The 26,427-nt window shown below is 49.6% G+C and overlaps 1 protein-coding gene and 1 long non-coding RNA gene across 20 annotated transcripts in view; one reads left to right on the top strand and one right to left on the bottom strand.

The window, feature by feature from the left end:
- Positions 1-19,639, top strand: part of MACROH2A1 (macroH2A.1 histone) — a 76,688-nt gene extending 57,049 nt beyond the window's left edge. For 3 of the 12 annotated variants that reach the window (XM_074360704.1, XM_074360702.1, XM_074360703.1), the window contains exons 6-9: positions 2,285-2,384; positions 8,953-9,042; positions 12,014-12,188; positions 18,873-19,639. In XM_074360704.1, coding sequence (XP_074216805.1) covers positions 2,285-2,384; positions 8,953-9,042; positions 12,014-12,188; positions 18,873-19,038 — 531 coding nt within the window. In that variant the 3' untranslated portion in view covers positions 19,039-19,639. Of the gene's footprint in view, positions 1-2,284; positions 2,385-4,116; positions 4,208-8,952; positions 9,043-12,013; positions 12,189-15,752; positions 15,852-17,731; positions 17,905-18,872 lie in introns of those variants that run through there. The other 9 variants (XM_074360706.1, XM_074360705.1, XM_074360709.1 and 6 more) reach the window with 7 other exon arrangements.
- LOC123613271 (uncharacterized) overlaps positions 13,760-26,427 on the bottom strand; it is a 278,819-nt gene continuing 266,151 nt past the window's right edge. For all 8 annotated transcript variants that reach the window (XR_006720628.2, XR_006720630.1, XR_012505647.1 and 5 more), the window contains 2 exons: positions 17,725-17,834; positions 13,760-14,253 (listed from right to left, as the gene is read on the bottom strand). This is a non-coding gene — a long non-coding RNA (uncharacterized LOC123613271). The remainder of the gene's footprint in view (positions 14,254-17,724; positions 17,835-26,427) is intronic.

Raw genomic sequence — 26,427 nt, 5'->3', positions numbered from 1 at the left:
TGCTGGGGTCTCCCCAGCCCAAGTTGAATCTGCATGGAAATAGCTGGGTTTCCACTGAGGCATTTCTGCATACAAATCCAGAAGCATCTATACAACTGGAAAAAAAAAAAATAGTGTGGATTTTACAGATTTAAACATGTATGGCTTTTTTCTTTCTTAGCAGCCTTTTTTTTTTTTTTAATGTTCCAAACTATCACTCACTTTTCTTAAATTTTTTTTTGGGTGGGGAGGATTAGGTTTGTTTATTTATTTATTTATTTAATGACGGTATTGGGGATTGAACCCAGGACTTTGTGCATGCTAAGCACACACTCTGCCCCTGAGCAATACCAGCACCCCCTAAACAAACCAAAAAAGAATCTCATAGATGTCGTAAAAGTGTTCTCATCCACAACACCAAGTGGAATGTTTCTTTCCCTTTTTTCTCCTTTTCCTTTCTACCCCAGCAACCTTCTGCTGCTTAATATAGTATGGGGTTTTATTTTTGGTAGGGATCAAGGAGTATTGGCTTAATGTGTTTTTATTGACAGCATTTGTTTGAGTACTTACTTGATACCGTAATCAAACCCTTTCCCCCATCCTGAACCCTGAACCTTCTTCTCTTGCCTTACCCTGAGCCCCCGTCTCTCTGGTGCATGCCCACCCACACCCCTTCTCCTGAGCATAGTCGTTAGCACCCTCGCCCTGATGCTGTCTCTTTTCTGAGCCTCTGTCCTGGCACCAGGGCCTGTACTTCTGAGAGTCTCACTGTGTGAGATCACCCAGTGGGCTTCCTTCAGCTTCCAGAATGTCGGTGGCCCCTGATCACCTGCATTGCTGGGAACTATACCCCAGAAAGCCCAAGTGGAGAGAGTTTGTGCCTCTTCTCTGTTCAAGCCCTCACTCACAGTGAGGCCTGCCACGCTTTGCCAAGGGACTAACCAGAGTCCTTCCTCGGCCATGAGACCAAATTTATTTCCACAACTTTTAGTCTAAGCAGGTCCCTTTTGTGAGAATCTGCTGACTGCTTCTGGGAATCAGAAATGTGTTTATATTTCTGTTGCTTATAGAACGTCAGGTTTTTTTGTTTGATTTTGATTTCAACAAAATGTTTGGCCCTAGAAATTCAGTGACTTGCAGCTCAGTTGCCAAGAGCCTCTGGCCAAGTTTCTGCACACAGCCCTCTCCTGGGAGTGAGTGCCTGGACAAGGATGCCTGCCCTGCTGGGCCTGGTGGGTGCGATCAACTCCCCCAGCCAGGATTGCAGTCGGTCTTGGGCATCCTGTGGCTGCTTGGGCATTGCTCTCTGCTGCAGCTGTTAGAGATTTATGTTACTGAAGAACAAGCATCTCCACTGAGAGAGCATGAATGCTTAGCTGCAGGCACTTGTCCCTAAGGACAGGAAAGGGAAGAGTAGGACCCAGAATGCCCTGGGCAGCTAATTCTCCTTGCCTTTCTGACAGCCAATCTAGAACTTAGAATTCCTCTCAGATCGAGGGTTGTGATGGCCCCAGAATAACAGTGTGGAAGGGGAGTGGCTTTTCACAAAGACTCAGTTGATGGGGTACTCATAAAACTCACTCAAGGGAAATGCTCTACGCATTGGGCCTCAGAGTAGCCTCACCAACAAGGTGAACAGTTTAAAGGACACGCTGTCTTGCTCAAGAACTGCTGTGTCTCTTCCTGGGTTTTGCCAGAACTTCAGCATTACATGACTAATAGGCACGTAAAATTAGATGTTACTAAGCAATAGACCATTCTTGCTCCTTGCCACCCCTGAGCAGGGCATGGGAGCCAGCCAGCCAGTAGTCACGGTGATGGGGACAGCCTGAAAGGCCCAGGGCCCCTTGGGAGGAGAAGGGCAGAGGTACTAGGGGTTTGCCCAAACCAGTGAGGACTCCTGCACCATCCCTGCTCAAAGAGGAGAACAGTTACACATGCCACCTCTCCCTACCCCAGCAGTGAGTGCTCCACTCTGGGTTCTGAGCTGTTGTACTGTGGCCTCCAGATCACAAGTTCTTTTAAAGGGAAGTGGATCCCCCAGTCTAATAGGTCTCATGCCTCCCTTTGGCCCCAAGCATCACTCAACAGGTTCTGGACCCTCAGCCTAGCTTGCTTCTTTTCAGCATCCCAATCAGCATTTGAGTCTTGTTTGAAATGGATTCATTTTAGCCAGTGACTCCCTCTTCCCTTCTGTGCCCAGTGCACCCGGAGTGTCCACTGCCCTTCTTTTATATCCCAAGGCTCACGGCTCTGTGACTTCCCGGCTGTCCTGTTATTTCCCACCTCATGCTTTTCTTTTCAGCTGAACCTTATTCACAGTGAAATCAGTAATTTAGCCGGCTTTGAGGTGGAGGCCATAATCAATCCTACCAATGCTGACATTGACCTTAAAGATGACCTAGGTAATTGGGGATGGGGTTTGGCACCATCAGCTGTCAGATGAAAAGTTATGGAACCCAGAATTTAGGCTCTTCATCTTCTAAAACTTCAGATGGTCAAACCAAAATCCCAAATGCGAGATTAGTGTTTGAGTATAGACACTGAATGTCTGCTAACTCCAGGCCGTTCAAATAGGAACAATCTGATAATGCTTCATTGAGTGAGATTGGCTACTTTCCCCTGGATTGTAAATCTGTTGCCATCTAAATTCTCTTCCATAATGATCATACTGACTGCTGGTTACTTGGTGGGGGGGGATTTTTTAAAGATGTGTTTGGTATTTTTTTTTTTAAGAACTGAAAAATCTCAGGTAAATACAAAATGATAGTTTCTCCATTTAAGCCTTAATTAGAAATGACACTCACCAAAGCTTGAAAACGCTTGAGAAGGGAGACAAACTGCATTAATACCATGAAGCTCTCTTTAGTCCACCAGCAAATTGGTTTTCCCCAAATTTACCAGCTACTGTCACTTCAGCTGTTTCTACAGCTGAAAACAGTATATGACTTGAGTGCCACCTTCATGAATTATTTGGCTGAAATACGATACTAAAAAGGAGGGCAATATGAGTGCGTTCTTACGGAGGAAAACTGCCATGGCATCTCTCTGCTCAGGAGGGTGGGCAGTTCAGGACAAGCTGAGAGGTACCCCTCGGGTGTCCCGCTCCATGGCTTCACCTTTGCAGAGAGGAACTGTCAGCTCAGGGGCACAGTGAAGGCTCTTGTCCTCTGATCTGTTAGCCTTGCCAGGAGCAGCAGCTAGCAGATGCCTGCAAAGGCAGCCTCATGCCTGATGCTGACTGAGGTATGTTTTGTGTACCTTTAGCTTCCATCTTCGGCCACCTTTGTAAGATGGCGTATTTCCTTACTGGGAGAGGTGCTCGTTCCAGAGCCCAGACCCGACTCACACAAACTGGGTTCAGCAGTGGGCTGAGGACGTGAGAATTGGGACTCAAGCAGGCCTGGCTTGAACTTGTTTTCCAACTGCCTGAAACAGATACTTTCTTTAAAACAAAAACAAAAAAGCCCACCAACTAGAAAAAGCAAGCATCCTATCTATCCATAGTATATTTTATACGTAAAATAAAGATGGATTAGAATACGAGGTAGGCCTGACAAAATATTTTTACACATTTGAGGTGGAAAAATAAAGGCAATCCTCTGTGTAACACCTACTGTTTACTCTGTTTTCAAGAGATGTCCCTTAAAGAGTAGACAAAATGATGAATGTCACAAGAAGAAAAATCAAACCCTGAAAGGTGACTGCTGCCGACAAAATGGAGAAACTTGTTGTTTTGGTTGGCCTGATGGTCCACATTTTTTAAAAACAGATGCCATGTTTTAATAGCCTTCTCAGTGGGGTGCCAGTCTTAGAGGCGTTTGCAAAGTGAAATGGGGCATTCGTTGTTTTGTTATTTCTTTTAACCTTTGGAAATGATCTCATGTGTGTGTTTCTCTTTTTTTGGACTTGCCATTCAAATGTTTAAACATGTCACATTTGATATTCCTCCTCCTCCTCCTCCTCCTCTCCTCACCCCCATCCACATGTGCGCACACTTCGTGGACTGATTGCCCTTTTGGCTCATATGTTGGAATCGACCAGGTAGGCCAGCCCTGCCATTGGGGCCTTAGTAAATGTGCCTGTGCGTGGGTCTCGGTCCAACACAGTTGATATACATTTGTTTACCTGTTATAGTTGCAAGTTGTACAGGCTGACATTGCCTCGATCGACAGTGATGCTGTCGTTCACCCGACAAACACTGACTTCTACACCGGTGGTGAAGTAGGTAATGCCTAGCCGGGTGCTGCCGAGTGTGTGTGTGCATGGTCAGTCGGCCGCCGCAGACAGCTTGATCCTTTGACAGCTATGCAGGGCTGCATTCATTTCACACTTCCAGCTGTCCTGACCTTCCCCAGGTCTCTCATCCCCGGGTTGTGAATGCGAGAATACAGCTAACTGTCAGCCAGGTTGCATCGTGCAGCTCACTAATGGGCACACTTCTGGTTTGGAAACTGGTTCCGCAACGTCATTTCTTCATTTGCTTCTTGAGGCACTGCTTTTGTGGAGACTGGGTTCACACATGATTTTAGCTGCGAGAGGGATACAGCCAAATTGGCTGAGTTGCATCCAAGACCATGTCTGTGCCCTCTGTGGACCTGGTACACAGGAGTGCCTGTGCCCAGATCTGTGTCAGAAGCACAGTTATTCCTGAAAATGGCCTTCAAGCCCCAGGCACACATGGGCGTGCTTTTAGAACAGTCTCCCATGCTCAGGGGTTCTCATTTTGATGTGGTGTCCTTAGACCACTCTTGAGAAACTTTCTCCTAGACCCAGAAAATTCCTTCCTCTCCCTGGCAGCTGAAACACATTGTCAGTTGGCTTCTGGTGTTAAGGAGCTCAGGGTGGGATGAGGCAGAGAGAGCTTTTGGGGTGCCAGGTGCCAAGTCCTGTGGCTGCAGACTTGCTACACGAGCGTCAGATAGTGCCCAGCTTTAAGAATGTGTTGAGGAGCTTATATAATGAGGAGATAGCCGGGTGTGGTGGCAAAAAAGCACAGGTTTGGAACTCGGTAAAAGGATACTGAACCCTAATCTTAGCATTTACTGGTTATGGGCCTGGGCAAGTCACCTAATCTCAATGCCTTGGTTTCCCTGTACATAAAATAGTGGTAATAATGAGAATTATGTTAAATCATATAAGCAAAGCACCTTGTTTAGTGCCTGGCTCATGATTGGTGCTTACTGTTTGGTCTCGCTCTCTCATGTGCATATATGACTTTTACAGTAGATGTGCTGATCCCAAGACCAGCATTCTGAGTATAGATTCAAACACCAGCTTCCAAAGAGAATGGATACATTTCTGACAAGGGCAAAAGTGAAGTCATCTTGAAGGATGAGGCTGTTGGGATTTGCGTGAGTGTCCCGGACACTGGAAGTACAACAGCTTAGCAGTCCCGTCCAGCTAAGTTTAGATGTCCAGCTCTGTCCAGTGTCACTAACAAAGCCCACAGTCTGCCCCAGCCATTGTGATTTGGGCTAATTGCTCTCCTGGGCATTTTGGATTTTTGACATGGAGGGAAAGACAGACTGGACAGAGAGTCAGGATTCGCCAAGTCTGCTGGCCTAAGTGAAATCAGGCTGTAGGCAATTAAACTCCCCTTTCACAAGATTTTGGAGGAGTTTAAGAGCTCCTAAATCAGGCAGCTTAAGAGAAAGATAGCTTCCTTTTTTAAACATGAAAACTTGATGGGAGGGAAGTACTTATTTGGAGGAAAAGAAACAAACAGCTAAGGGCTTATCTTTCTGCCAGGAGTGAGGCAGGCCTGGGTTCATCCCGCCATCCAGGACTTTGGGTCCTGAAATAGAAATTATGAAACTTCTTGGGCAAAAGCATCTCACCCAGTCCCAGGGAGAAAAAAAAAGGGCTGACCTGCAGTGGCTGTGGAGGTGTTTGTGCAGGATTAGCCATACCAGGAGGTAGAGCTGGAGGCTTTGAAGCCCGGAGGAGCCAGCTGGGATAACAGGCAGGGCAACTGTGCCCCCCCGGAAGAGCCCAGTCCTTCCTAAACTGTGAACAGAACTGGTCTCCTGGGAAAACTGACAGTGCTAGTGCTTCCCCTCTGACATGTTTTCCCCCAGCCCACTCGTATGCACAGGGTGGGCATATGTAAGGAACCCAGGCCTGAGAGCTTGGTCAGGGTCACAGGGCAGGTCCACACAACCTGACTGGCCTGGGAGGAAAGACTGTGCCAGGACCTGAACCCAGGTCTTCCAAAGAGCCCACCTCAGTGCTTTTTCTCAGAGAACCAGTCCAAACTAGTACTGAACCCAGCTCTCTTTTACAAGACCAAAACTGTGATCATCCGGATTCACACATGGTCTCAATTGGTTCCAGCTTCCACTTTGATGTGTGAGAGGGGAAAAGAGGAAGCGAGGATGTAATCACTCCACTTCTCATATTTGGTGTGAATTCCTGAGTCCCAAGACTGCTGGAAGAAGGAATGCGAGTGCAGGAATGCTTAGCCCCAGTGATTAACTTTTACCCATCAAAGTTCTTTCTAACAGTGAAATAGACCACAGGCTGAGCCTGACATGTGTCCAAGCCTAAATTTTCGCTTAGGCTGTTTCGAACACTGATACTTATGCCTGCTTTCTAAGCATGAAATAATGTTCTTGTTCTCATGGGAGTAACACATGTTTATGCTTGGGGGCAAATAAGCCAATTGCTTTATGATTAACCCTGAAGTTAAACCTAAAAAGCAAGAGTCTTACATTAACAGTGTTGACAATTCAGTTGAAATGGGCCTGTTTCTTGTTAAAAAGTACACGTGTGTCTACATGAACATGTGCATACGTATGTGTGTGTAGGAGTCAAGTCCTGACGGGGTTGATTGCCTGCAATCTAGGGTTCAGTTTTTAAGTTTGGGAAATGCATTAAGTGTAATTTAACTTGGAAATTTCACCTCTAATTAAAGCAAGATTTAATTATAAGTAAAAATTTTAAACACTCTTCCTAAGATAAAACATCTTTAATTATAAATCAGCCCATTTTCTTACTATTTCTATTTCTGAAAGAAGTTGGTAGTATTAATACAGCACTGATTTTACTTTTACCTGCCAAATTTCCCAGTTCTCCTCAAAGAGTAGATGTGAGAGAGAATGCAGACCTGAAATAGTCCTGCCTGGGGCATGTTTGTATCTGTCCCTCAAGCTGGAGGATGGGTGAGGAGAGGAGGCCAGAGTAGGCACAGCCGGGCAGCAGCATTTGGGAGCCAGCATATTCAGACGTCCAGATTCAGTTTTCTCAGTTGCATGGGTATTTTGAATGAACCCATTAATCGGGCCTCACTCACCTGGGTTGTACCCCGAAGTCTCCACCCCTGGTGGGTGGAGTTGAGCCACAAGGCCCGACCGAGCCTGCTCCCTTAAGCCCATTCAGCCACTGTCTCTGATGCTGAACTTTGTCAGAAACAACGCAGAGGCCACCACCACTGCGGGTAAAAACCTCTGAAGGGTACGTGTTTTCCCATTCAAGCCCACTGGGCTGCTTTCCAAGACAGGTGAAGGCTTGCAGGCAGTTTGGGCTGATGAGGAGGGATGCCAGATCCCACCTCAGGGGTCCCAAGTTCATCTCTGTCTGAAAGCCAGGCCTTCTAGCTGAGTGCTCCTTGTGGGTGACAGCCAGCCTGCTGCTCACATTCTTTCAGGCACCCAGACCTCCTGGAGTTGGGTGGCCTCCAGGTCAGTGTCTGCCACTAGCCATGGGCTGTCTTATTTGTGACAGTGCCCAGGCTGTCTGCTTTTCCTTCTGGACACTTCCTGGGGTTAGTTCACCCCTCCAGAACAGCATGCAAATGAGGCAGGTTTCTCTACAATAATCAGACCTAGTCATTCCAGGGTGAATCCAAAGAGAATCTGGGCTGGTGCATCCCAGTGCACCCTGACTGACCCACACCAGAATGTGCCAGGGGCACCCTGGATTTTCCAAGACAGATGGTGAATCTTAAGGGGAGTATTTTATCCTCTCTTGAGGAATGTACTTTAAAATGTGCACAACTGAGGAATCAGAGCTTACAGAAGACTGAGACTCCATTCTGGCCAAACCTAAAGGGATAATTTTGATTGCTGTCCACTGTCCCATGTGAGACATTTAACCCACAGACCTTGTAGGTGTTGGTAATCTTGTTTGGGAACTTGGCTTTCACAGCAGGAATGGATTATTTGGCAAGTACCCTAATTCAAGAAGAGGTGCTCCCTGCCTCCATTTGATTTTTTTCTTTGTTTGTTTTAAATCTGGTCTTGAACAGTTAGTCATTCTTCTTTGCAAGCTTTGATATAATATAAGTTCATCTTTAAGCTCTGCTTCTGATGTTGCTCTTATTTATCTAAAATGATTCTGAATCATTAGTATGATTAAGGAAATACTGTCTGAGGCCATTTTTTTTCTTTTTTTGTATTCACACATGACACCAAAGCTGCAAAGCAGGAACTAAGCGTGGTAATAGTGCTGGTCCAGAGGTGGCCAAATCTGAGGGCTTTCTTCTGGGCCTTCTGCCAAGAGGAGAGCTAGCTGCCTGATGGAAGCATGGCGTGCATCTTCTAAAACCTCCTTATTTGGAGACTCTCCCCAGAGACAGAAGAAAATCCAGGGGAGGCATCAGCCTCGGAAGCCAGCACCATCTGGTTTCTCGCACCGATGGAAAGCATGCAGGATGGGCATGCTCGCAAAGAATAGGTGTCTCCCATCTCCCTCACATCTCTGGCATGTCTAGGATCACCCCAAATCACCCCCAGATAAGGGGCAGCAAAGACAGCTCAGTGACCAGCAATGCTGGAGTGGTGACTGGCTGACAGTGAATCCCTTCTAAACCTCACTTTTCTGACTCAGCCAAGGCTTTGTCCCTGTTTTGCAGCTGTCTGAAAATGTAGCTGGTCAGATCATTTGAAGTATGTAATCACCTGACATGCTACGTGTCTGTGTGTGCCCCAAGACACAGGAATGACAATCTGACCTCGCCCTGTCCTTGTCTAGGAAACACGCTGGAGAAGAAAGGTGGCAAGGAGTTTGTGGAAGCTGTTCTGGAACTCCGGAAAAAGAATGGACCCTTGGAAGTAGCTGGAGGTAAGGCGGGGAGCACTGGGCTGATCTGGGTATGGCACGTGCACAATAGGGAAACCATTTTATGAGACAGCTCAGAATCAGAGATGCACGGGTATTTCCGAGATGGAGGCAAAAGAAAGCCTAGCCTGTTAGGCTTTTATCACATACAAATTGTCAGGGGAACTTAAGGGTTGTGAAAATTGCCTTTCCAAGTTTTTTCTTTATTACTTAAAATAGCTTCTAAACGTTTGATGTCTAGACCTCAAATTTTAAGCAGTTACAGAAGCCAGGAGCTGAGAATTACAGATAGTGATATTGAGCCATCTGCAGAACTGCTGATGAGGGATGCAAGTGAATACTTTTCACTCAGCCATCTGTGTTTTTAATGGGAAAAATAGACATACGCACCTCTCACTTGCCAACTACGCCTTTCCCGGTACTTAGGATGAGAAAATGACTTGAAATCTGATGTGAGAGAATTATTGCTAAGAGCTAGAGTCAGGATTCTTGTCACTGTGGCCAACGAGGATTTGGGAATTTTAGGTGGACACAGGATTTCCTGAGCACTTGGGAGTCTGAACAGTGGGTACCCACTCACCCCACCAGCAGTGTGTGGACAGGCCACTCCTTGCCTCTCTTTGGCCTCCAGTTTTCCCTTCTTACTAGATGGTCCCCAGTGCCCATTCTTTCAAATCCTGTTTCTCATTTTAAAATGAATCTTAATTGAATATGGGCATCAGCACTTTGGGACAGCCACACAGCCCTCTCTGGAAGACACTGGGCCTTACCCCTCTTTCCCCAGTAACCACACATAACCTCCCATCCTGGGCTAGACAGAGTCCCCACTGCAGATGAGAGGGTAGCGTTTCCTTTACTGCTCTGTCAGCTCTGTTTTGCCTGCAGAGGGTTGGTGAGGGCACAGTTACCAAGCTCTTCCACACTGAACATGGAGGACACACACAGCATGAACTCCCCAGCCAGGGGCTCCTGGCCTTTCCTCAGCCCCTTCCTGGCAACTCTCTGCTGGCCAAAGGCCCTTCCCATTGGTACTCTGGTTCAAGCCCATTTGGTGACCCTCAGCATGAGGTGTGATGAGAGGTGGCCCTGATGCTGCTACACACCAAGCTCAACTGGGGCAAACCCACGAGATTTAGCACAGCTAAGCACATGTTGGCTTGTTTTAGTAACCAACCACATTTTGTTCTTGATTTTTTTAATTGAAGTATAGTTGATTTACAGTGTTGTTAGTTTCTGGTGTACAGTATAGTGATTCAGTTATATATATATCCTTTTTCATAGTTTAATCATAGGTTATTACAAGCTTTTGAACATAGCTCCCTGTGCTATACAGTAGGACCTTGTTTATTTTTTATAGTTAGTATCTGCAAATTCCAAACTCCTGATTTATCCCTCCACATCTTCCCCTTTGGTAACCATAAGTTTGTTTTGTATGTCTGTGAGCCTCTTTCTGTTTGTACATAAGTTTATTTGTGTAATTTTTTTTAGATTCCACATATGACTGTTAATGTACTTGCATTTCTCTTTCTGACTTACTTCACTTAGTATGATTATCTCTAAATCCATCCATATTTCATTCTTTTTTTGGTTGAGTAGTAGTCATTTATATATATACATATATATATATATACACACACACAGACACACACACAGAGCCCCCATTTTTATCCATCCAGTCATCTGTTGATGGACTTGTTCTTGATTTTAAGATTTTAGAAAATGTTTTAAAATGTTTTTTAAAGTATAAAGGCAATAATAAGACATATATCCCAGTTCCACTTTCCAAAGATGATCACTGTTAGCATGTTTCTTTCCAGTCTTTTTCATGCATAGTTTAGCAGTTACTTCTAAAGTGGACAGACAGGTAGATGAAGCCCTCCAATCTCAGGTTTCCTGTAGGTCAGTACTACAGCCCAGAGTTTTCACGCCAGTCAGCCAACAGAGTCAAGATGGGTTCAGAGCTGTTGCTACTGCATTGTGAGACACTTCCCCCACATCACTCTTCTCCAGGGTCTACTAGTGACACAACCTTAACAACCCATACCTCTTCAACAGCACAGGGGGTGTTCTTCATAAATGAGGAAACACTTGATCAAAAAAGTGTGGGTATCTTACTGCAGCAGTGGGTGGAGACTGGAGCGTGCTCCTGTAGAAGTCTAGCAGGCCGCACTGACCAAACCCACCGGTTCCAGAACTCCCTTGTTTACGTTGCAACTCTGGGGACAGGAATCCTGGAATGTTCTCTGGGAGACGTGGGCTGGCCTGTTACATTTCCTGGTGGAGTGTGCCTTTGGGTCTGGGTCTGACAAAGGGTAGAGACTGAGAACCAAGCCTGGGAAAGGCAGGTTTGCTATGGAGATCTGTGGCTGGGGAAAGGCTCCTCTTCTAGGAAGAAAAAATAGTTGCATCCTAAAAACACAGTCCAATTAACTTAAACTAACCAGGATCAGTTAGGCGGAAAGATAGGGCAGCAGACAGCTATTTGAGTTACTTTCCCAAACAGGTTTCCTCTGAACTGTGTCTGAGAGATTTATAGATAAATCATCATCAAATGCACATGAATCCACTTGAGGAAAAGGGGGGTTGGACACCCCAAAAGGCAATTAATATGATGCTACAAACATTGACACATTCAGTCAAGACAGTTCAGGCCCTGCCTTCTGGGAGGTGAGGGAGAGGATTTACGCTGACCTTGATTAAAATTCCTGGTAGCAATGCATCCTAACTCCAGCTTTCCAAGGATGGATGTTGGCTTGGGCTCCTCCCATTCAAGGGAGGAGACTGAACCACGAGCAATTCCCAGCTCGGACTTACATGGGAATCCCAAGGCAGCAGGCCCTTCAGCCCTCCTTGACCAGGCAGTCGGAGGGCCTGGGGAGACGCGCTGTAGCCGGGGAGCAGGCCTGGGACCAGCAGCTTGTGCGCTTGCTTCACAGACGGACCGAACTCACTGCTCCTGTTTTGTCCCCTCCAGCTGCTGTCAGCGCAGGCCACGGCCTGCCCGCTAAGTTTGTGATCCACTGTAACAGTCCCGTCTGGGGTGCAGACAAGTGTGAGGAACTTCTGGAAAAGACAGTGAAAAACTGCTTGGCCCTGGCAGATGACAAGAAACTGAAGTCCATCGCCTTTCCGTCCATTGGCAGCGGCAGGTGAGGGTGCATGGCTTGTCCCCATGTCACGTAGGGGTGTATTTGAGTATTTAGCCCATTCTTGCTGAGCTCTGCACTCAAGGTCAGCTGAGGCTGCTTTCAAGCACTTGCCTTCCTGCTTGCAGGGAGACTGGAGGGGTGAAATCAGGAAGGACAACTGAAGGGATGTAGGGGGCAGGAGGCTTGAGGACAGTATAAAACTTCGGTTGTGAAAGCCCATGTCAGGTCACAGAAGGTGATCTCAGAGGACATTAAGACAGAGGTCGGTAGGGAGGGGTGAACGCAGGGACCCTGACTGGGAGAGGCCACCCCCCCCCCCAGGATCCAGCCTGGAGCTGTGCTGCTGTCCTGTCCCAAGACCGCAGCATTCCTGGGCGGAGCCCCTGCCCCTTACCTCTGTGCTCGCGAGGCTTTTACCTCCCCAAAACCTGCTTGCTCACCTCTGTCTCACTGCCCTGCTAATAAGGTGGAACTGAAGGGGCAGATACATGAGAGTGGAATAGGACTGGCTCTCCCCCACCTCCCAACCCCCACCCACTGCACCTCCCACTCTGTGCACCCCCAGATGCCAGCAGATAGCCCCTCAGGTCCCTGCCTGTCAGAGCAGCACTGTGCTCAGGGTCAGGCCTGGCTAACTAGCTAAGTGCTGGCACATACATTAACCCCTACTCTGAGTCCAGCCCCCACCTAGTCTGTAAACTGGACATGATCGTCCCCCCATGCAACATCTCAGGGCCACTCTGGAGATGAAAGGAGCTCTCTGTAGGGAGTCTGCTTTGAGAACTATAAAGATACAGGGGCTATCTCGGACACTGCCCGTCACATCTCCAAGGTCCTCCCTGCCAAGGGTCTGAGCCGCAGGTCTCTGGACAGCTCACCATCTGGAGTGGGCACTGAAGCCAGGGGAAACTGGCCTTCAGAGCTGCCTCAGTCCAGAGCTCTGGGTCAGCAGGTGGCTCATGGGGAGCCTTGCTGGGTCTCTGCCATCAGTCCCTCCCAGGCCCCAAGGAAGGTGGGCTGTGTAGAGGCAGCACAAGTTCCCAGCACACTGACGTCTGTGACACGGCAGGCTGCACTGTCCCCCTGGGCGAGCCTGAGTCACAGCTCTCAGAACTATTCCTTGTACATACAGAAAGTGGCTCTTTTCAAAGCACTTCCCTTCCAAACCCATGAGGAGGAAGGAGAATGGATTTTGCTATTTTCATCTTGGACAGGCTTTGTAATGCTGCCTCCCTAAACAATATCATCACTGAGGGTCGCACAATCAAGTTGCCAGAGCTGGCCTTGGGTGGGCTCCCTGTCACATTGTCCTGGGATGTCTGTTCAAGAGACCTTTAGACGCTGTACCAAGAAGGCCTTGCCTACAGGCACCGTGCCCCAGGGCTCTCTGTGACAGCAGTCACACATGACTGGCAGGACCCAGCAGAGGACTGAATATGGGGAAGACAGAGGGGAAGACTCCTCTGGAGCCTCTATCAAGGGCAGAATGAGCATTCCCCTACATCCCTCCTGGATGTGAGCTGTGGTGGCCTCACCTCACCTCGCAGTGCTGAACAGCTGAGGCCTCCTGTACCGGGGCTCCTTTGAGCGAGGGCCCCTCAGTCCTCTGCGCTGTGAGTGTGCCCTCTTCTCAGGCGTACTTGCAGGAAGAAGCTGGAGTAGCATATCAGCTGTGTCACAGGTGAGTGTGGGGAGGGACCCTGAGCAGGGGACAAGTGCAAGCTCATGCCACCTTGCCTCGTGCATCCCCACGCTTACTCTGCCCTCTCATGCTTTGAGCACTTCACCCCCAAACGTCTGCAGAGCTGACGTGCAGAGCTGACGCAATCTCATACTTACATGTTGTTTTGCATTGCCGTCCACTTTTGCAGTCACTCTTGTGTCAAGAGCGTACGTTGAATGTCATTTAAAAAGTGAACACCATTTCAATGCATATTGAAAGAAAAGCTGACAGAGCTAGAGCATCTTAAAAGTCCTTTCAGTTCACTCTAAGATTACCTGGCCAAGACAAGCATTCTTCATAAGGTAATCAGCAAGCACCTGGCAGGTGGAACTTTCCCAGGAGCTGTGGAGAGATGTGTTATAGGTGTCTCAGTCCCAGAGTCAATTCAAGACCTTTTTCTTTCTTTCACGAAGTGCTTTTGAATCTGAGCAGAATTCGCCTACTTCCTGGCTCTTCCCACTTTGCCATCCCCCAGTCTCCCATAGAAGTTCTATTTGGTGCTACACTGCTGTGTGACCTTTGGTAAATGAATCACCCTCTCTGTTCCGCCTTATCAGCTAGTGAGGCTATGAGACTGCCCTTACTCGCAGACGGTTCTGGGGCTCAGTTAATTAGTATTTCGGATGCACTTTGATCTACTCTGATGAAAGGTCCTTCCGAGGAGAGAAGCAATAGGAGCCTTTATTGGAGGTAATAATTTCACACTCTTTCATATAACTATTGGGGAATTTTTAATTGAAGCATAAAAGTAATTCCCATAAAAGAGCATCTGTTATTACAAACTTATTTACATTTTTCACAGAGTAGAAAGTTTTAAAAAATAATCAGTTGAAAGCTTTTAAGAGGGTGGAATGCCAAAGACCAGCACATGTGCACAGCTACCCAGCCCCACATCTGTCAGGCAGACTTGGCCCCACAGAGCCATGTAAACAGCTGCCCTTCCTTTCATGAGTACAGAATGGGATTACAGCAGAGCTGGCCAGTAAATCACAGTGGGGTTTAGGAGGGGAAATAAAATAGCTTGTTCGTGGCATCCAGTGTCTCCAGCATAAAAGTCACATTGGAATTAAAACAATATAGATGCAGACATGTTGGTAAAGAGTTGTGGGATCACATTGTCTCAGCCTAGGCGCAGCATCCCAGCGTGTGGAGGATGACCAGCCTGTTGGCCCCAGGGGCGAATTCTATAGCGCACTGGAAGCAGTGAGACCCTGGGGTGTAACCCCAGCCTCTGGAAACCTCCTCTGGCATCTGGACATCCTGTCCTTGGGCATCCTGCTCACAGTACTTACGCATCCCCCTACTCCCTCGGCTGTTTGACATTAGGGGGCGACCCCCCTCCGGAGGGGCAGTACTTAGGGAATAGCTAGTTTGAGGCTTTGATTAACTTCTCCTTAGATTTATGAGCCTAGAAGGAAAGGCAGTTTGCTTTCCTCAAGCTACCACTTATGGGTATTCATTGAACCCCAAGCGCTGTGCTAAACCCTTTAAAACTCTTTTTATCTGCGGTATCTCAAAACAACCCTACCACGTGAGTAACACTATTAATTCTACTCAAAGGCAAAGTAACAGAAGCTTAGAGGGGTTAAGTCACTCACCAGAGGTCACACAGCATGTACTCGGTAGAGCCAGAATTTGCTTGGAGGTCCTTGGCTTCGGTGCTCACGATATGACGTACGTGGAACCCCTGCCCCCTTGGGGTCAACAGACCTACCTCCTCACATCCCACTGGAAGATCACCCCACTGCCTGTGCACTATGTGCATGGATTTTAGGGAACCTTGGAAACACCACTTGAAACTGACCAGCCCAGGCATAGCCATCAGCCTCCCTATCCCCTAGGTATGGACCTTAGAAGAGAAGTATCAAGGAGAGAAACAAAGTGAACTGGGGAGAATTACTTATTAACCCCCAAACATGTGCGCCTTGGAGTGAGAGAAGGTAAGAGATCTCTCTTGAGTTGTGCTGCCCAGGCCTCTAGCATTGGAGGGCAGAGCCCTCAGTGGGGGCAGTGGACCCACCACCGCCCCCTTCTGAATTTTAGCTTCTCCCTCGTGTGGCCACTGCTTTCAGCTCAGGAGCCTGATGGCCTGGTCTTCACCTCTGGGTGGAGCAGGGTCTGGCTGGGCAGTTACTCAGAGGCCCAGGAGCAGAGTGGGAGGGAGCCTGATCCCAGCAGAAGAGGGTCCGCGTTGGGTGACAGACATTTTGCCCGAGTCACCAAAGCTGCCAAGACATCCTGCCCTATCCATTTCCTAAACAGCCAAGACAGCCTGGCTCCACAAGTAAAACTGGGGTCCAGCTAGCATCCACACTTACCCCTACTCAGCCTTCAGCGTCAGGCCCCAGTCTATCTCCTCCAGAAGATCCACTTGGGCCTTCCAACCACAGGACGCAGCCTCTCCCCAGAGGACTCTCTGGTGCCCTGACCAGCCTGCTCAACAACGCTCCTGCCCTGGCGGCCTGGGTGCCTGCCTTGCCCAGCCCTGGAGGGTGAGCTCACCACCGGGAGCAGGGAAGCCTGGTGATTCCCCACACAGGAAGGAACTGAAACTTCTTCTGTGCTTTGGTCCTGGGACCCTAGATCTCTGCCAGCCAGAGTGACTTCATGGGAAGCTTAGACATCTCCTTAGTCTCCTAAAGAGACCCATCTCTTGAGGGGGAAGCAGCACCTGCCTCACCATGTGGTACCTGTTTGCCAGTGGAGGAAACTAATGCTTAGAGAGGTTAATGTCCCTGCTGGGGGACAACTGGGATTCAAAGTGGAATCTGACTGTGTAGGCAGACACAGTATGGCAGTAGGACAGAATGACTGAGATGGTGAAGAAGGCACAAAGACCTGGGGACTCCCATCACATAGCCCCAGCTGTGCCCCAGCATACCAGGGCTTGTGGACCGCCTGCAGACGTCCTCTACTACCTCCTGAAGCTTTCCTCCCCTCTAGTTGTACCAAGGAATAAACATTTGCTCTTTGTGAGATGCTTGCAATCAGCCCTTACTTCACTGACCCCGTGCCTGCATACTCTCCACCAAAGCTGGCCTACTCCCTCTCTCAGAAGTCAGGCTGAGGGGAGGGAGGGTAGCCCTCAAAACAGAAGGGTTACTTCCTCCAGAGCTTCCAGCACGTGTCTTGTTCTGGACAGCCTATCCTGCATGCTCCTTGACTCCTGCAAAGAGTCCAGGCGTTGTGAGAACAGCTTCTTCCCAGACTGAGCCTGCAGGCCTAGGGTGGGGATGGGTGCAAAGGGTGTGGCCCACCATGGGGGGGGGTCCCCACTCCTCCCCTTCTTCCTGCACTGCCCCCACCACCTCCATCCCCACCTTCCTGTTGGTTGCCCCAACTCTGCTGGTGGATAGAGCTCCCAGGGTCCCCTTAGGAGGAAGCCTCCTGTCCGGTAGCACTGTCCTGCCTGGGACACCTCTGACCAGGATATGGTCCTCAGTCTCGTGTGCCTCCTGCCTGGCAGGAGTGCCACCTGTATGCGAGGGCACCTGACTTTGGCTTCTACCCTATTACTGACCGAGGCCCCTCTGCAAGGCTAGGTACACGCCCTGGGGAAACAGCCCTTGTCTTCTAAGAACAAACTTCACTTCTAAAGCATACAGGAGTTACTAGGGGTCCATCAAGCTGAGAGAAGCCCAAAAGCAAGTCGCAAGAATGGTTTTCTCCATGGCTCTGAAAGCCTCTTGAGTGCTGACAGTAGAGGCAGTGGGACTTTCCAAGAGAAGCGGCTGAGGTGGCTCACTGCTGGCTGCACTTAGCCTAGGAGTGTTCTCAGAAATCCCACACCAGACACACTTAAAAGCCTCTCACCTGGCAGGTGCCCCATCTGAAGGAGTCCTGACCGAAACTGGCAGGTTGGCCCAGCACTTCGGACACCAACGGACCTACAGGCTCCTGGCAGATTGAAGACTGTAGATATGCTGAAGAAGAAGAAAAAAAAAAACGCATGGACACTGGCCTCTCACTCAGTATCTTGAACTGTTAACTGGGGTCAGTAGGGATTTGAATGCAGGGCCACTGACTCCAAAGCCCATGTAATTGTCCCCATTCTAGGCAAGTTGCCAAGTTCCTGCCATTGTCATCCTGGGTCACCTGGCTCCTGCACCTGCAGTGTGGACCAGGAATGGCCTGGGCACACACGCAGCAAGGAGTGTCAATCTTCCTAGTCCTGAGTTCAGATGCTTGCCTGAGTTCTGGGCCCCTGCCTCCGAGGTTGCCACGTGACACTGACTTTAAATGGAAATGTATGTAAGTTCACACCGATTTGGCCTGGAGACTTGGATGCCGTCCCTTGAGATGAAGAGCCTTCTTGGCCCAGAGTTCTTCCCTACATGCAGCTCCCTGACGCCCAGGCCTACAGGGTGGTCCAAGCTGGTGTGTGCTGGGTGGTGGATTTCTGGCACCCATGAAACCTAAAGGCCAGCGTGAAGGATGTAACCCTCTACTTGCAGGGCAGAGGTCCATGCTTCCTGGAGAAGCTCCAACCTCCAGCCATCTCTGAGGCCGAGACCGCTGGGGAGGCTTTGGGACCTGGGCTGTATGTGTCTCAAGCCCTGTGCTAGTCCCAGGGATCTTGGGAAAAGAAACGTGGGCGCTCACGCTGCCTGTAGGAGACTGCACACACAACACACGCCACAAAGCACAGAGCCTGTCGACTTGCTGGCTGCCTCTCATTAAACTTCCTGTCATGCCCCCTTTCTCTGAGAGCACGTGGTATGTTCTGTGGGTCACAGTTCTCTGCCCACTCATCCTTCCCCTGTCCGGGGGACCCTGGGCTCTCTAATGTCTGTGTGTGAGCAGCCAAAGGTCCAAAACGCTTGTGGACACTGGCCCACGAGAGGCTACCACTGCATAGAGGTCCCCAAGGGGCTCCCGGAGGGAGGAGGCGTCCGGGGAAGCTGGGCCCCGGGACAACCATAGCCTCCCTAGTCACTGACCGTTCCTTCTCTCTCTTTCAGGAACGGTTTTCCAAAGCAGACGGCAGCCCAGCTGATCCTGAAGGCCATCTCCAGTTACTTCGTGTCAACAATGTCCTCTTCCATCAAAACGGTGTATTTCGTGCTTTTTGACAGTGAGAGTATAGGCATCTACGTGCAGGAAATGGCCAAGCTGGACGCCAACTAGGCTGAGGAACTGCAGAACCCGCCCACACCGTGCCCCCGCCTCCAATTTGAAAGAAAAGAAAAAAAAATCCGCTCCACTCCTACTGGGAGGCGGGAACCCTTTCATTTTCAGTTTTGCTCATCTAGGGAAAATAAGGTTTTGGTTTCCAGTTTAATTGTTTTTGACCTTCTAAAATGTTTTTACTTTAGCACTGATAGTTGGCATTACTGTTGTTAAGCACTGTGTTCCAGACCGTGTCTGACTTTAGTGTAACCTAGGAGATTTTATAGTTTTATTTTAATGAAACCTGCTTGACGCAGAGCAGTGAGGAGAGCAGTGTCCTCTACGTGGGGCAGAGTCCAGGAAAAGTCCCATTTTGTAACCGTGTGTCGTGGTGCTTTTATCGTACACCCAGTGGCGTTCTTTTTACTATAATGTTCCTTTTTTTTCCCCTCAAGAAGAAAAATCATGAATTTGCAGCAAACTTAATTTCTGTTTACTTTTTGTCTTAATGATGGATTTGAAAATGGAAGATTTAAAAGGCAGAACAGAATCTGTTGTCCTTAATTATATTTGCAATTTGGAATTTGTGTGAATTGATTTAGTAAAATGTTGAACTGTTGTGACTTGTGTGTTTCAAGTTATTGTGCCCTTGAGCCCTAAGTTGGTTTCTCTTGTCACATGATGGGGGACACTGAATGGGGCAGCCCACTCCCAGGAAGCACCACAGCGGCCACTGCAGCCCAGGGTGGGGGGAACCTCTTCAACCCCGATGGCTTCTAAAGGGAGTTCATGGATAGGCTCTCCTTTCACCCTTGTGACACTTGGGCAAGGGTGTGACCCCCGTTTCATGGATAAGGAAGCAGATGTACCAAAAACCGTGTGGGTGGCAAGTGGCAGGCTGGTACCCCAGCCCATATCTCCAGACTCTGAGCCCGGTCTCTCCTGATGATCCCAGAGCCCTGGGCCACTTGCCAGATGGAGTTACAGAAGCCTTGAGCGTTCTGCTGGGGATATGTTGGGTCTCCTGTCCTGACAGGATGGGGTCACCATTGCCAGCAGCTTTCCAAGGGCAAGTTGCCACAACCAAGGCCCCCCCAGATAGGCTGGCAGCTTTTATTTGCATGCCTTCGCGAAGCCATGGGTGTTTAGGGATGATCCCAGCTGCACCAGCAGAGCTAAACTCTGGGTATCTAAACTCATTAGCAAAACACAGACACTATTTGCTTCAAAAGGTACTTTCACCTTAATCTAAATTTGCCTAAAATGCACAGAAGACTGCTTTTGTCTCTTTAAGAAGAAACATGCCAGATTCTAAAGCAGACTATACCCAGGAGGAAACAGCAGCACACTGTGCATCAGGGATGAACGTAAAGGCTTGTTTCTCCTTTCCAAGCTGTGCCTAATGAAATCGAAACAGAAGTCCTAAGCCACTACACTACGAACCTTTTCAATGAAAAACCAACAACTTCTAATCACACTTGAAAGACTGAGCATCTAAATGTAAGGTCTTATTAAGATGCTTACATTTTTTCCCCCAAGATCTTCACCAGGTTTAGGTTACATATTCCTGCTTCTTGATGAGATTTTGGCAAAAAGAAAGTTTATCGTTGTCTTTAAAAGAAGATGCATTTTAAAATGATAGCACTCCATAAATAATATCTGCAAACTGCCTTGGCAAACCATACTGTCATTCACCCAAGAGCAGTGCTTCTGCAGCAGGCGGGGTGACGAAAGTAAGCTGTGGCTATCGTGAGCTGGTGAGACGTTATTTACTGTGTGCCAGGCACTGCGTTTATTCTCTTATGGACATCATTTCATTCTGTCTGTGATAATCCTATAGGGCAGGTCCTTTCGTTAGAGCCATTTTACAACTGAGAACACTGAGGCTGGGAGAGACTGAGTAACTTGCTTGTGATCACACTACTAGTAAGTGACAACCAGATTGAGACAGAGAAAGGCAGTGATAGGGCCACCAATGGCACAATCTGATCAGCAACAAAGGGAGTCCATTTGGCCTCGATGGCATTTCCAGCTTAGAAATTGACACACAGATGGAAACAAGGTTGAATGGCTTCTAGGTGAACCGCACTTCCTTCACTTTGGAGAAGGAACACCTCGGAAGCCAATCCTGTATTTAGCAGAGACCCTCCACTAGATGTCGCTAAAAGGACTGGGAAGTAAAGTCAGGAAAGGGCAGCCAGTTTCTGCACTTCCTCGAGCCCACACAAAAGAATGGACCGCATTCGTCAGGATTTGCGTGAATTATTTACCATAATCACCTAAATGTTTCTAAACTTGCAATAATCCAGAGTGTGTCGTGCCCTTGAGATGTAGGCTCACTGAAGAAATTCTTTTCAATGAAACCGAGGAAAAGAGAGCCATCCCCCAGCCTGGGATCCCCACCACCTCTAAAACTGCCCGGTTTTTTAAAATCTGGGATCAAACACTGTTCTCTGAGGTCAGCCTCATGTTCACAGGGAAAAAAGGAAACTTCATCACTTAAAAAAAAAAAATGGTATAACTGCAAGGAACCACTTGAAATAGACACATCTGCAGGTAGTAAAATTCACCAAAAATGACAAGTTTGCAGTTAGAAAAGTTTACCAAAAGTGAAATTATTCTGTGAAAGGGGAGAAATGCAGGTCCTTGAGAAGCAGCAGCTGTCCCGCCCTCGTTTCTGCTTCAAGCTGTGTCAGAGGCAAACACGCGGTGCGTGCTGTGGGGCAGAGCTGCTCACCCCACTGTCACACGGCCACCACGCCTGTGATGCAGCCGGTGACAGTGGCAGCTGCAGAAGACACCCCTCTCGCTTATTTCTGAGAAGCCATCCTTGCCCTCGGCAGCTGTGCTGAATAAACATGACGATCTCAGCGTGCCTCATGAACTCCTTTAAAGAACATCTGAGCTCTAACACAGGCACTGTGTTGTGCCATGGCTCCAACGGAGACTGCACAGACAGTAATAACCACTGTATGTGTGCGCGCACGCACGTGTGCACTGGTCCCCCCTACATCCATCATTTCATCTACTTCTCATGGTAACCTTATGAGGTCGGTCATATTATTGTAGTTTAGGATGAGAAAAATACAACAGAGAGGTGAAGTGCATTTCTCAAGGTCACACAGCTGTCAGTGGTGGAGCTGGGGTTTGAACCCAGCTATCTGACTCTACAAGTGAAGCTCCTCTCTCTGTCCCCACCCCTGGACTGACCTCTCCTTTGGTAGACACCCCCATATTTTGCTTCAGTGAGGCAGGCCTTCTGGCCTACTCACTGACAGGTCCTGTGCAGCTGGCCCTGGGGGCATACATAGAACCTGTTGGATGATAGGCCAAAAAAAAAAAAAAAAGTGTATTTTAACAATCCAGTGGCAAACAAGGATTTACCGGGTGCTTACTATGAATGAGGACTCGGCTCAGGGCCTACTGCAAAGGCAGGGGAGACTGTGCCTCTGCCCAGCAGCATGGGCGACCCAAAGTTGTGGCTGCTGCACAGGCTGAGGCTCAGCGGAGGAGCTGTGCCCACTGCTCAGGGCGCTCAGGGAGCATTTCCTGCAGCAGATAGCCTAGAGCCAGACTTGGCAGGAAAGGCTGGAACTTCCTAGGCCAACAGAGCAAGGTGACGGGTGACAAGTGACAAGACAGCGCACAGGCATCTCGACCCCAGCCAGGGGCACTTGCTTGTGTCTCTGTGCTGAGAAGCCCAGAATTCCTCCCTCCTGTTCAGCGCCCAGTGGCCATGTGTGGTCACAGCTACACTTAGGGCAAGACAGGAAGGGAAGACGGGCAGTAATTTCCCTCTCTCCTCCTGTCATGCCCCTCGAGATCCCAAGCTCTGTTCTAGTCTGTTCTCGAGTCTGCCTTTCTGGGGAGGGGGGGAGACTGGGCCAGACAGCGCAGGGTGGGGACAGTAATCCCCTTACTTCCTTACATGTCACTCAGGCTGCATCAGTCACCCTACGTGGTCCAGCTCTCATCGGAGGCCGTAGCAGCTGGGGGACGGCGTGGCCGATTTATTCATTAGCCACTGCGATGTTTAATTTTCATGGCCAGGCGCCACCGGCCAACGTTATCTTGGGAGCTGGCCTTGGTGCCGCCTTGGAGCGATCCACCTGAAGGTGCTGGGGGTGGGACAAGGGTCCTGGGCCCCACCCTGGCTGAGAAGAAAGGGAAACGCTCGAGGGCAAGGGGTGAGGCTGCCTTTTCTTTGGCTTTTCTTCCATTTATAACCGAGCCCGTTGTGTTTGCTTCTGAGGGCCCCGATATCAAAATAATATCGCATGACCCTCCTGACAGGCGAGGCAATAAAACTGCTCATTAATCCCGGGCCCCATCACCGCCCCTCCATGCTCCTCAGCAAAGGTGTGTAAATAGTCTGGCCTTTCCCTGACCCCTAAAAACCAACCCAGCCGGGGCTGCTTTGTCAAACTCAGAGAAAGAGTCTCAGAAACACTCTCTCCATAGAAGGCACTTTCCCCTCACTCCCCTTCTCCACCAGCTGACCCCCGCCCTCCTACACCTATGCACACCTACATTCACACACCTAAGGAGGGAGACTCCAGGCCCTCCGTGTCAGCAGTGTGCACAATCAAGAGACCTGCAGAAAAACATCTCACTTGACCAGAATCAGTCCGGACTCTGTCTCCTATAAAATAGCTGAGATTTCTCATCAGAGAGGCCCTCCTTGGCCTGTTTCACACAGCAAATGCACATCTTCTGCTAAGAGTACTTTGAGCATGCTTAGCGGGGGCACCCAGGCTACCCTCCAGAGCCCACTGGGGTCCAGCACCCACTACAGACAGGGCACCATGATGTGCCCTGCAGCACACGGCGCAGGTAAGGTAGTCACTGGGGAAGAAGCCTCCATGGTCTTGGAAACTGTCCCAGCATCACAAATTAAAGGTCACTGTCTAGGCTGTGGGTTTATGACACCTTAGGGAGGGCAGAGAGCTCAGAGTCCCACAACACCACCCTCCAAATCTTTGTGTGTCCAAAGCCCAGAAACCAGAGCCATAACCCCAGCACGGAGGAATGTGGCCCCAGAACATGTGTGGGCAGGTCATATGTTCCTTGCTGGCAGGAGTTCCTTCTGGGCCTGAGCTCTTGGGTAGGCGGCCTTGATCTCAATGACATAAGATGTCACACCTCCCCGATTCCCACATACAACCTTACCACAGACAGGCCTGGCCTCTTGGGCGAGAGAACCCTAGTGTCCTTGGAGCCAGGTTGTTGGCACAGACCTGGCTGACCACCACAGCTTGCCCAGGCTCAACCTCCTCAACCTATCTGCCTGTGCACTCCATGCCCAGGCTGGCTGGGAAACCTGATATTTCTGTACCTTGAAACGACAAGGCTTCCCTAAGCTTAAGAGAATAAATTAGAGTTGAGTTCACATAGGCTCAGCTGTGGCTGATGGGCAAATTGATTTGCTTCCCATCTGGGAGATTAAATTCCACTGCCCCAAAATGGCAGCAGGGTAATGAGCTGTCAGTCAAACAGCGCAGAGCCGAGGCCCAGCACGTAATTGAACCCTGGCAGCTCCTCATTAGGCCCCATGCAGGTCCTGGCTACGGATTCCCACCTTGAGGTGGCCTCCGAGCCCCAGGAGAGAACGCACTTACTTGGTCTGGCCGCATAGCCTCTGCAGGGAGATGCCACCTTGGGCAGGGGCTGGGCCAACTTGAGGGAACTTTCACTAAGCCAAGTGCCTACGATATGCTTGTCAACAGCCACTGACAGCTCTTCCAGGATTTAATTATGGGCCAATCCAAACACCTGGGAGGATGTTGACGGCACCCATGGAGATGACACCCAGAGGACCTCACTTCCCAGGGGGCCGTCGTCTAACCCCCTAGGCCTCGTGTGTCCCCAGTCACGCCAGGGTTTCTCAGAGGGCACCACCCTGAAACCATCACCACACCCAACTCAGCCATTTCCAGCGTGCAAGCCCTGCATGCACACTGCTGCACCCTAGATGATGGTCAGTGTCTCCGTTTATAAAATGGATAAGGAAACGGGACCCAAGGGAATTCAGAAGCTGCCTTCTGAAGTCGACACCAGCCTGGGACTCAAGGAAGACTGGTTGTCCTCTCCAGCCGCACCTTCCACCCCCACTCCTCTTTCCACCTGTGCCAACCCTGCTTCAGGCCACTCATACCTCACTTTCAGACCTTCACAAATGCCAGTTTCTCAGCCTGGAAAATGCTACTGCCACCTTTTATTTGTAATCCTGCTCAACCCTTCAGGTCTCTGCTCTTTGATCTCCCTTCCATCTCCCCCAGGAAGCCCTCCCTGACCCTGCTGTCCAGCCAGGTGTCCTCCCTCGGAGTAGCCTGCACACCGACTAGTCACAGCACTGTGCCTACTGGACATCTGTGATATGCTGACATGGCTGTCTCCCCACCAGACAGCAAGACAGCAAGCATCATTCATTCACACACATCCCCGGAGCCCTCTGGGCTGAGAGCACAGTACTAGACTCTGGGCGTCCAGCAGTGAGCCAGCAAAGGAGACCCACCCCACCCCCGACGAGGCCAGACACCAGGGCCCTCGCACCCTGCAGCACCGTCAGAGGGTCCAGGGCATGAGGGGAGGGCTATATCTGAGGGGCCGCAACAATCACTGGTCAGGCGGAGCCCACCAGGACCTCAAAGACCAGCATTAGGCAGAGCACCTGACTCAAGGCAGTGGGCAGACTGGGGCAAATGTGGCAGTTCTGACCCTCTGGTTCTGTAGAAGTCAGCCCAGGTAACACCCCGTGGGATCTCTGGCTTCGCGTGCACACAGAGTGGTGGCAGAGTGAAGTCTCATGTTGGCAAGAGGCCTCCACTCAGCCCCAGCTTGCAGCACTACTAACCACAGCCTGGATCCCATGGCAGCTGCCAATGCTGCTTGCCCTGGCTCTTGATATTAGAAGGGAGTGGACATGGAAACTTTACGGCTAGATGCTAAATCCATGGTATCAATCAAGGGGAAAAACAATGGGAAACGTGTGCAGGAGAAGCCTCAGCCCTTGCCTGTGAGCCAGTGAGGCTGGGGGCACACATTGTACAGGCAAAGGTATTGGCCACAGGACAGGTGTCTTTGAAGAGCCACCAGCAGCATTTCTTGAAGACCCAACACACAAGTCTGAGTCAGGAAGCTTCTCACAGCCCCAACTCCGAGGCAGGAGGACCAGTCCCGCTGCCCGCTCAGTTCAAGGCCTGGATTCTGGTACCATCAGGCTCCTCCACCAGGAGAGAGAGGCCTGTGATCACAAGCACATGGGGCACATTGGCCCTTGCGCGTCTCCAGCATGCCCCTGACAGGACCGCCACGGCACAGGGGCAGAATCACAATGGTGCGGGGCCTTCGAGATCCCGTCTCTCACCTCCATGTTCGGGTGGAAAACAACAGTAACACAGGCAGAGA

Source organism: Camelus bactrianus, chromosome 3 (genome assembly GCF_048773025.1).
Source record: "Camelus bactrianus isolate YW-2024 breed Bactrian camel chromosome 3, ASM4877302v1, whole genome shotgun sequence".
NCBI classification, from domain to species: Eukaryota; Metazoa; Chordata; class Mammalia; order Artiodactyla; family Camelidae; genus Camelus; species Camelus bactrianus.
The sequence above is the reverse complement of the archived record's forward strand: the minus strand, read 5'-3'. Positions and strand labels throughout refer to the sequence as shown.